Source organism: Sinocyclocheilus rhinocerous, unplaced genomic scaffold, assembly GCF_001515625.1.
Source record: "Sinocyclocheilus rhinocerous isolate Xijiao unplaced genomic scaffold, SAMN03320098_v1.1 scaffold864, whole genome shotgun sequence".
Taxonomy (NCBI): domain Eukaryota; kingdom Metazoa; phylum Chordata; class Actinopteri; order Cypriniformes; family Cyprinidae; genus Sinocyclocheilus; species Sinocyclocheilus rhinocerous.
The window spans coordinates 1346685-1357677 of NW_015645567.1; the positions used below are offsets into that span (position 1 = coordinate 1346685).

Sequence of the window (10993 nt, forward strand, 5' to 3'; positions counted from 1 at the left end):
TATATATATATATATATATATATATTTCTTAACTAAATCCATAAATAAACTGAAATAAAATATAAAAAACATTTAATCTATTACATTTCTCATATTTCTTTAGTTTAAATTTAAGTACTAAAACATCGAAAATATAATTAAACAAAAATATTAAAAACTAAATAGACATATTTAAAAACACAAAACTAGTAAAAAATAATAAAAATGCACAACAAAATTACTAAAAAGGCAAACTAAAATTAAAATGGCAACAGTTTTTACCGAAAGTGTAATACTATATCATTGATACTGTTTTATATGTGAAAATTACAATTGATTCGAATTATAATTCAAAGGATTTTTTAAATAAAATATTTACACTAAATGTAGGGTTTCAAAAATAAAAATAATAATAATAATAATATACACCATGTGTGCAGGTCCATTTTTATATTTTTTTCTTTATTTTTCTTTATAACAGTGTGTAAATTTTGACTACAAAATGTGCTTTGTCATGTCTGGTATTTGAATTGGAAACCTAATACATGACCACGTTTTACTCCATTGCATATTATTTTATGCCCCATAAAACAAAATTTGATGTACGCCACTACTTTATGCTTAGACGCACAGAAAGCTCAAGTCAGTGGGCATTCAACAATAAAAATAATAATAATAATATACACCATGTGTGCAGGTCCATTTTTATTTATTTTTTCTTTATTTTTCTTTATAACAGTGTGTAAATTGACTACAAAATGTGCTTTGTCATGTCTGGTATTTGAATTGGAAACCTAATACATGACCACGTTTTACTCCATTGCATATTATTTTATGCCCCATAAAACAAAATTTGATGTACGCCACTACTTTATGCTTAGACGCACAGAAAGCTCAAGTCAGTGGGCACCTCCTTTCTAAATCTCACTGTTTTGCAGGACATCATATGCAACGGACACTCGCCATTTCACCGTCTCTTACAGCACAGCAGCTCGAAATCACAGCATCATGAAGCCATCGCTGTCAAACTCATCCAAGACGGGAAAACTTCACGATTATTCTGCACGCAAAATGAGCCACAGAAGCATGGAGATTGTAAGGATGGAGGAAATAAATGCATTATCTCTCTGTCTTGACATTAATCACATTCACTGCATTTGTTGTTATTAAAGTCATTAATTTGTGTGTATTACAGCCAGGAGAGGCAGTACTGTGAATGGTGAGTTCATCCTCCCAAAAATGGCTGTGAATGAAGAGCTGCAGCACAGAGCTGAGGAGAAAACGCATCAGCTGCACTGCACTGCCTCATACATCCACGCCAGCAGTGACGTCACTTCCCCCAGTCAGAGGAAACGAGCCTGTCGCAAAGTTCAAGTAAAGAAATCCGCACCGAGAATGTAAGTCACATGATGCACTTGCCTAAAAATTGAAGGAATTAATTTTTTCAATTTTGTTCAGCAACTAGACGAGCAACTTTGCTGTCTAGCTTTTTGTAATGACGATTTAATTTATAGAATGGTGAAGGGAAAATGTTCTATGGTGCGGCTAAATGGTGCTGAATATTGGGATCATAACACCTAGTCCTATTATGCAACTAATTATTGTAAGACTGCTTCAGTAATAAGTACTTTTACTTTACTTTTAGTCATTTAGCAGACGCTTTTATCCAAAGCGACTTACAAATAAGAAAAAGTAATTAAAACTAAAAGCTAAAACTCTATAAATACTATATATATACACACATTTAAGAATTGTTTTTTCGTAGGCGTTATATTAGCCGAAGTTATAATATTAATGCATATGCCTGTTTTCTGTCAACAGTGTGAAGAGAAGAGGCACATAGACATGCTGATCACAAACGGGATTGAGAATGGAATGATGGTAATTTTGGACATGATGAATTCAGTTTCATGATGAACTCTGCTGGATGGATGCAAGCGTACCTTCATGTTGTTCTTGACAGGTCAGATGCATTGAAGGAAAGGGCAGGGGAGTTTTCGCCACACAGAAGTTCCAGAAAGGCCAGTATGTAGTGGAGTATCATGGAGATCTGCTGCAGATAACGGACGCCAAACAAAGGGAGGCTTTATACGCACAAGATCCAGCCACTGGCTGCTACATGTATTACTTCCAGTATCTCAGCAAAACATATTGGTAGGTTCAAGCAGCACACCCACTGTAAAAAAAAATAAAAATTGTGAAATTTACTGTAAAAAAAAAAAACGGCAGCTGTAACCATCATAAACAAAATATACAGTAAAAAAACGTATATTTCATTAACTGATATGTTGTTAATGTAATAACTTTCTAAAGTAGTAAAATCTGTTTTGTACCTTTATAATATACTCACAACCACCAGAGCTTTGATTCATTGTCACTTTCTCATCACAAATAGCTTTTCCACAAGCTGATTTAAATACTATAGAAAGTGAAGGTGTAATACACACAAATACAAAACACCCTCATGGTAACACACATGACACTAAATAAAATAAACAGTACTTGAACAACATACAATTTAACAAAACCCTAATGTACATAACTGATAAGAATAACCAACAAATGTACAATGTCTCACAGGGAATTCTGGGAATGTCAATTTACGGTTTTCACTCAATTATAAGATGACGTGTTCTTTTTCACTTCCAAAACTGTACATTTAACAGTATTTTACTGTAAAATGTAAACTGTGCTGTTAAATGTAAAAATTTAAAATTGTACTGTAAACTTACTGTTAACCAATTATTTCTTTACTGTAGCATTTTACGGTCTTTTATCGTTAAAATTACAACAACAACAAAAATGTTACAGTGCACTTTCCATTTGTTTTATCTAATTTTTCTTGAATTTATTCAAAGGAAAATTGTAGTAAACTGTCCTAAAGTCAAAATTAAAACTGTTTGCAATACATTTTTACTTCTCACCCTCAGGCCATCCAAGATGTAGATGAGTTTGTTTCTTCATCAGATTTGGAGAAATGTAGCATTACATCGCCCGCTCACCAGTGGATCCTCTGCAGTGAATGGGTGCCGTCAGAATGAGAGTCCAAACAGCTGATAAAAACATCACAATAATCCACAAGTAATCCACACCACTCCAGTCCATCAATTAACATGTTGTGAAGTGAAAAGCTGTGCGTTTGTTAGAAACAAATCCATTATTAAGACGTTTTAAACTTCAAACCGCTGTTTGGACTCTCATTCTGACGGCACCCATTCACTGCAGAGGATCCACTGGTGAGCGAGTAATGGAATGATACATTTCTCCAAATCTGTTCTGAAGAAGAAACAAACTCACCTACATCTAGGATGGCCTGAGTGTAAGTAAATTGTCAGAAATTGGCTGAAATATTCCTTTAATTAGCAGTGAAACAATTTTAAACGCTGTCTGAAATCTTGCACACTTCTTCTCCGACAGTGTGGACGCTACGAAAGAGTCAGATCGATTGGGAAGGCTCATCAACCACAGTAAAAATGGCAATTGTCAAACCAAACTCCATGATATTAATGGAATACCTCACCTTATCCTCGTGGCCTCCAGAGACATCCAGGAAGGAGAAGAACTTCTTTACGACTACGGCGACCGCAGTAAAGCTTCGATAGAAGCTCACCCATGGCTGAAGCATTAATGTACTGAGAGGAGGGAAAAACACCTTGTTTCTTAACTAGACCGTTTTTAATGTAATCATTGCCTTAGTAAACAGAATGTTTTGGGCTAGTAAGTGTATGGGTATGTCACACAGTGACTTACATGTCAAACACGTTAGATTGCGGTACATATTCGACGTGTCCTACTTTTAAGATATTTATCCTGCTCTATGACATGCTAGTTTCGGCACATTTCTTTTTGTATATTTTATATATTGGTAGATCAGTGCTTCCAAAGCATGCAGTTATAGTCCAACTTTCTGCATTTTTATAAGAGTTTTCTTAATCTAATCTAATGTAAGGTAGTTAGAGGCTTAGCAATAATTATTTATAATGCCCAAACGTTTATGTTTGAAGCAGAAAGCCGATGCTAAAAGGAGCGACATTTTAAAAGGTTCAGAAAACTGGAATGTGAAACCAAACTTGGATATCATTTGAAATGTGACCGTTGTACAATGCTGAGTGTGTCGTGATTAACTTGAACAAAGCAGTACCTGTTACACAAAAACTGAGTGTTGATGACCAAAAGCTGACTGAGAGTGTTCCAATCAATCTGTATGAGATGGTAGATGCATTGTTTAAATAAATGATTTTATGCAATGCTTTGCCTGTGTCGTTGTATATACAGGGGTGTCCAAAAGTCTGGAGAAAATGCTTCTTATTTATTGGCGAAGGTTTACGACCCTCTCAAAGCGGGCAGCATCGATGGCACAGATTTAGAGCCCCACGACAAAGCCGTCTGGAGGGCCATGATGGCCCGTTACCAGCCTAACAAGGGTGTGACCGGTGACCCTCACCTAACCTTGTTTGTGGCGTGCCTGAATCCACAGACATCTGAGGACAAGCTCCAGGAAGTCTTCTCCAAGTTTGGAGACATCCGCAGGGTACATCTGGTCCGGGACATCGTGACTGGTTTCTCCAAGCGTTATGCTTTCGTTGAATACAAAGAGGAGCGTTCGGTGAAGAGAGCCTGGAGAGACGCCAACAAGCTGGTGGTGGACCAATACGAGCTCTTCGTGGACTTCGAACAAGAGCGGATGCTCCAAGGCTGGATTCCACGGCGACTCGGAGGAGGCCAGGGGGGCAAAAAGGAGTCCGGTCAGCTGAGGTTTGGAGGCAGGGATAGACCTTTCCGGAAGCCCATCAATCTGACATCCATGATGCCCCAGAATAGATCAGCGGATAGATGGGATGCATCGAGTGGGAGGGAGGAAAGGCAAAAAGACCAAGAACAAGATGGGGAACACGGACGATGGCGGGAGAAGAAAAGCGACTGGGATCGAGGGAATGATAGAGGTTACTACAAAGAGAAAAGAGACTCGAAACACCACCGGGACCGAAGCCGAGAGAGAGACTTCAACAGAAAGGAAGACAGACGATACAGAGTCTCTTACAGAGACCGAGAATGAAGCTTTGCATACAAGACTTTCTTTTCTTATTCTAGATTTTTTCCCACTGATGTGGATTTAGTTTGAAATAAAAGTTTATCCAAACAATAAAGTTTAAGGTTGGTAAGATTTTTTTTTTCCCTTAAAGGGATAGTTCACCCAGAAATGAAAATGTGATGTTTATCTGCTTACCCCCAGGGCATCCAAGATGTAGGTGACTTTGTTTCTTCAGTAGAACACATTTGATGATTTTTAAGTCCAACCGTTGCAGTCTATCAGTCGTATAATGCATGGCAATGGTAACAAAATCTATGAGAAAAATCTATCATGGTTTCCACAAAAATATGAAGCAGCACAACTGTTTTTTTAACATTGATAATAATCAGAAATGTTTCTTGAGCAGCAAATCAGCATATTAGAATGATTTCTGAAGGATCATGTGACACTGAAGACTGGAGTAACGATGCTGAAAATTCAGCTTTGATCACAGGAATAAATTACATTTCAATATACAGTATATATCCAATAAAAAAAGTTATTTAAAATTGTAATATTTCACAATATAACAGTTTTTGCTGTATTTAAGATCAAATAAATGCAGCCTTGGAGAGCAGAAGATACCATTTTGAATGGAAGTGTAAGTAACCTAATTTTTGTTTTCCACTTAAGTGAATTTAGTTTGAAATAAGTTAATTCAAACATTTAAATGCTGACATTATTTAGTCATACAAAATGGAATGACATTAAGCTAAGTAAACAATGACTAAATGTTCATGCATCCCTTTAAATGTTAATTTCAGCAATTAGATTTGTACTAAAGAACAAATAATTTGCCATACGAATAGCGTTTCAATGACTCAAGGTTTCTCACAATACATGGTATAAAATAGTTTAATACACAATGAGATGAGTTATGCATAATCCTTCATAACGATACATTTGATCCAGTTCTTGTTACTGGATATCATTCTCAGTTGCGTGACGTACTAGCTGTTCAACAATTGAATTAAGGCCCAAAGGCATGTATTTTTCTAGCTTACAAAGCTGCCTTTATCAACATACTTTAACATAGGTACGCATTTCCACGCTTCTACTCAACACTTCTATTATTGCCAGTGAAAGCACCATTTAAGCAATGCAAAACCGCTGGTGAATGACATTTGTCCATGTGATAGATACTTCAGATGCCAATAGTAAACTATGGATTATTAATATTGTTCTGCTTTAATGTGCTGCAGAAACACTTGAGGCGTGTAAAGCTTTGTTTCATGATTCCAGGTTTTAAAGACTTAATTCAGAACCTGTGACATGCTATCAATTGCCACAGAAAATGAATTTGACTTGCTACTCAGTGTGTGATAATGCATGTACAATAGAAGTATATGGGGCACTGCTATGGGAAAAATGTTAAAATACACGGTTTCGAAAAGAAGTACACAACCGTTCAAAAGTTTGGGGTCAGCCAGATTTTTTTTTAAAGGAAATTAATACTTTTATCCAGCAAGGATGCATTCAATTAATCAAAAGTGTAAAGACATTTATGTTATAAAAGATTTCGATTTCAAATGTTCTTTTGAACTTTCTATTCATCAAAGAATTCTGAAAAATATCACAAAAAGTATGAAGCAACACAGCTGTTTTCAACATTAATGCTAATCAGAAATGTTCCTTGAATAGCAAATCAGCATATTACAATGATTTCTGAAGGATCATGTGACACTGAAGACTGGAGTAATGATGCTGAAAATACAGCTTTGATCACAGGAATAAATTACATTTTAAAATCAAAAATTTTAAATGGTAATACAATTTCACAATATTAGTGTTTTACTGCATTTTTGATCAAATAAATGCAGCCTTGGTGAGCAGAAGAGAAGGGACCAGTTAAAATTATTTTCTGTGATAACCGACAGCACGTCATGAAGGATGTCAATAGACATGAAATTCTGAATACTTGATATTCCTTTAAATTCTCAATATTTCAGTGTGCCAAAAAAAAAAAAAAATCAGGCTACTGTGCAATTTCAAAAAAACATAATTCAACATATAATGCCACCATCCTTTTCAGACAATCTCTGGCCTGGGCGTAGCAACTAAAAATTAAAATCCCTAATTTTTTCTTCAGCCACGTGCATAATTCTTCTCACTCATAATTCAATTTGAATTAAAAATAGATATGTATCTTATCTACTGAAGGCACCTTCTCTTTAAACGTCATCAGAATAATGTCTGAAATCTATTTGTCCGCGTCATCTACTTACAGTAACTAGTCGTTTGCAATAGCAATAAAATGTCTATCTAACAAAATAGGCACATAAAACTCCCTCACAGTATCTTTGGGCGAAGGTGAGGGCCACAATCTATCAGTAACTCTAAACGGCCCCGTCCCCCATGTTCCCTTTGTGAGCTCTTGTCTCATCTGCTTGCAGACGTAGTGCTGTGAAAGTGACCATGAAAGGGAGCGCAAACGTGGCATACGGTCACATGGTGCAGGTTAGTGGTTAGTGTGTGTTCGTTACATGTGCTGTAATGCCTCCTGGGCCTGTTCTGTGTACACGTCCTGTTTCCCCGCCCACGAGCCGAAGCTGTCACCCATCTGCGGCATCCTCCCCTGAGAGCCTCGGTTTTTGTCACGGGAAAAAAAGCTAAACCTGCGAACGTAACACAGGGCGTCAGCACAACTGGTTTGCATTGTCATGCATGAATGTGTCTGTAAATTATGTTTAATAAACTAGAATGTTTCAGAAATGTTTTGGAGTTGTGTTGTTTATTATGTTGCTTTTAAGTACTTTTCAAGTGTTATTTTCTATTGGAAAAAAAAGCACAGCCGGTTTATGGCTACACTGCATGAAGAAATCATATTTCACATCAAAATCAAAATAACAAAAACAAGAATTCTATAAAAAAAAAAAACATTTTTTGCATTATTTTCATGTAATGCAAAAAAAAAATTTCAACCTACTGTACCATAACCTCATCCCTACAGTCTCACTATGGTCTTTCCAGATATAAATTTACAAAAAGCATCTCACAAATGTCTGCTGTGTATTTGTGCTCTTGCTTGACACATTTCAGCTCACACAAGCAGTGATAATCAAGCGTTTAATCTCCCTACACCTCTATAAAGCACTCCTTTAGTTGCCAATATACAGACTCAATGTTATATAGTAGTAACAGCACAGCACTACCGTTAGAGGAGTGAGCGGGACTTTGATTCTGACTGGCTGATTCTAACGATCCTCCTGCTGATTGGTCGCACAGATAGCCCCACAATCAGCCAATCAGAATGTGCTCTTTACGATCAGTGGCTCTAATGAGGGAGGGGGGGTGAGATGAGGGGGCCATGCAGCTCCATCACATGCAGGGAGGATAAAGTGTTAAAACAGCAAAGAACACAGAGGTGAACCACCAAAAGGTCGTACAAGGGAAATAAGTCGTCTGATTGGCTGTAAAGTGGGGTCATCTGGAATCAACCCAGCCGCCACCATCGGCATAATGGCTGTGAAGATCCTGTTACAAAGAGGCACAGATATGGAGAGTTGAGCAAAGAGAAGATACACCCAGAACCACCTGTAGCGTCATTCTGCTTCATCTGGTCACATCCTAGTCTTCAGCATTTCAGATGCATATGGCAGCATTAATGATGGTCATGCCTTAAGATTTTAGTAAAACAAGGGTATATGGATACCAACATGTGTCATAACATGTCATAAAACTCTAAATGTGTCTGTCAAGCTGCAGTTTAGTGAATGTGTAACCGTTTTTAATGGTCTTGTGATTCTTCAGCTCAAACAGCATGTCATGGGTTCAATTCCCAGGGAAATGCATGAGCTGATAAAATGTATACTTTGACTGCAATGCAAGTCGCTTTGAATAAATGCAACAATTTGTAAACATTTCTAAATCAGAAATCAATGTTAACATTCTTGGGCATCATATTTGTGCTCCTAACGCAAAGGCTGTTCCAAACACGAAGGAGCAAAATTATGCTGATTTATAAGATTGATGTTTGTAATATAAGTGTGTGCAGGTGTGTGTACATGTTTGGCTCTTGTAGCAGTACGCACAGTCGTTTTATCCCTGACTCGGGCTGAAAGTTGGAGCGTGAGCTTGGCCGAAATGTAGGAGAGGGGTCTGGCAGTGGTGGGCCTGTTTCCTCCTCCTGTTCGTCACTGTAAATGTGATTAAAAAATAAGTTAGCAATACATATATATTGGGCTTTTCGTTTTAGCACGCTAATTTATCAATTAGTTAAGGAAGAATATCACGATTAAAAACTTTTAACGCAATTAACACACCCGCCCCAGACCTGTAGGTCATCTTACATTTCATACAGTTAACTGTTGACAAATATGATGCAGGGCAACAACTCACTGCATGATGTAGCCTATAAAATGCAGTTATATGCCCTTAAAATGTAAGATATTGGGGCAAAAAATGCCGCTGTATGACTTTTTGTATCATATTGATATCTTATGATAAGCGATATCACGAGCAGCGGGAGTAATATCACACGAGTGCTGTTTTTGTCCCGAATAGCACGAGTGCAAATGTGATTTTATACAACAGTTCAGTAAATAAGAAGTTAATATTGTGTTTTTGATAGGCTACAATATTGTCTGTTTTTGCTCATTTTTGTTGTTTACCAATGGCTTTCATTGTATGAACCAAAAATACTGATGTTTCTCAAATTATCTTCTTTTACGTGCCATAGTTTAAGTTAGGCAATTGTAGCTTAAACATTTATGTGTAATAAAATTTTCTAAAGCCACTTTTTGTAATATCTACTTGATATTTTTCTCATTTAACACAATAATGGCTTTAAATTATCTTCTGGGGGTATTTTCACAGCCAAATGTAATTTACAATTAATTCAATTAATTAATCGCCACATCATGTAATTAATTAGATTACAAATTTGAATCGACTGACAGCCCTAATATGTATGTATGTATGAATATGTATATATATATATATATATATATATATCCATACACACCTACATGTATGGAAGCCACCATGGAATTTCCACTATGAAAGTTTCCACCATGGAATAAAAAAAGTGTAACTTTTTATCGCTATTTTTTATTAATTCGGACTTTTTTTCTTGCAATTGCGAGTTTATATCTCACAATCTGGACTTTTTTTCCTCAGAATTCAGAGTTTACATCTTGCAATTCTTTTTTGTTTCTGCCATGGAGTAAAAAATAAAGAAAGTAATTGCAAATTTTTATCTCACAATTTAAGGCCTTTCCACACTGAGGTTAGCAAAATGAATATCGGATGCGATGGATAAAATCGTTTATTTTATTGCTGGAATAAAACAATAGATTTCTATGGATGCTTCCACATAGACCGCGAACATTCGCGCACCGAAAATGCAAATGTTTTTTTTTTCGAACCAGTCCGACAAATCTTTTCAGTTACGCAAAGCGAAATCACGGGCCGTCCAATAAGATTTTAGCTAGGATCACGTGACCAGAGCAGCTGCTGTTGCACAAAAGGGTGAGAGTGGTGGCGCTGTTTCGAAAACCAGTGTAAACAAACATCAAAGTGATGGTTTAAAGTGGGTAAGCAAATACATTAATAATTACAAACATTTTCAAGTGTAGCTTGATGCTAATTGTACTTCTAATTATATTTTAGGATGTAGCCTATTCTTGTAAGCATTATAGATAATTTGTGTTTCTGGTGTAGAACCAAACTTTGTTTATCTTAATTTAATGCTGTATATTGAGCAGCGGATGATGTTAAATCCATTTACTAGATACATATCTGAGGAAAAATGCATTGTTGGTCGGCGCCACCTAGCGTGCAGGCGTGAATTAGCAGAAGGCGAACAATCATTTCGTGCTCGGTGTGAAAGCACCGCTCGTCGGCGATTCACCTCGCTTTTCCGCATCGCGCTCAGTGTGAAACGGCCTTTAAGCAAAAATATCACGGTTTCACGGTATCACGGTATTGTCGTTACAGCTCTAA

General features: G+C 36.7%; 2 protein-coding genes and 1 pseudogene across 5 annotated transcripts in view; 2 read left to right on the plus strand and 1 right to left on the minus strand.

Moving 5' to 3' along the window:
• The window catches only part of LOC107706747 (N-lysine methyltransferase KMT5A-A-like), a 10548-nt gene extending 6332 nt beyond the window's left edge, over window positions 1–4216 (plus strand). Inside the window, exons 2-7 of the mRNA XM_016510551.1 lie at window positions 918–1074; window positions 1175–1376; window positions 1494–1531; window positions 1757–1860; window positions 1943–2133; window positions 3397–4216. Coding sequence (XP_016366037.1) covers window positions 918–1074; window positions 1175–1376; window positions 1494–1531; window positions 1757–1860; window positions 1943–2133; window positions 3397–3607 — 903 coding nt within the window. The 3' untranslated portion in view covers window positions 3608–4216. The remainder of the gene's footprint in view (window positions 1–917; window positions 1075–1174; window positions 1377–1493; window positions 1532–1756; window positions 1861–1942; window positions 2134–3396) is intronic.
• A 9-nt stretch (window positions 4217–4225) lies between these two features.
• LOC107706748 (U11/U12 small nuclear ribonucleoprotein 35 kDa protein pseudogene) lies at window positions 4226–5084 on the plus strand (annotated as a pseudogene).
• Window positions 5085–6915: 1831 nt separating this feature from the next.
• Window positions 6916–10993, minus strand: part of rilpl1 (Rab interacting lysosomal protein-like 1) — a 20625-nt gene continuing 16547 nt past the window's right edge. For 2 of the 4 annotated variants that reach the window (XM_016510600.1, XM_016510596.1), the window contains 2 exons: window positions 9082–9186; window positions 6916–7665 (listed from right to left, as the gene is read on the minus strand). In XM_016510600.1, the coding sequence (XP_016366086.1) occupies window positions 7530–7665; window positions 9082–9186 (241 nt within the window). In that variant the 3' untranslated portion in view covers window positions 6916–7529. Of the gene's footprint in view, window positions 7666–8044; window positions 8525–9081; window positions 9187–10993 lie in introns of those variants that run through there. The other 2 variants (XM_016510599.1, XM_016510597.1) reach the window with 2 other exon arrangements.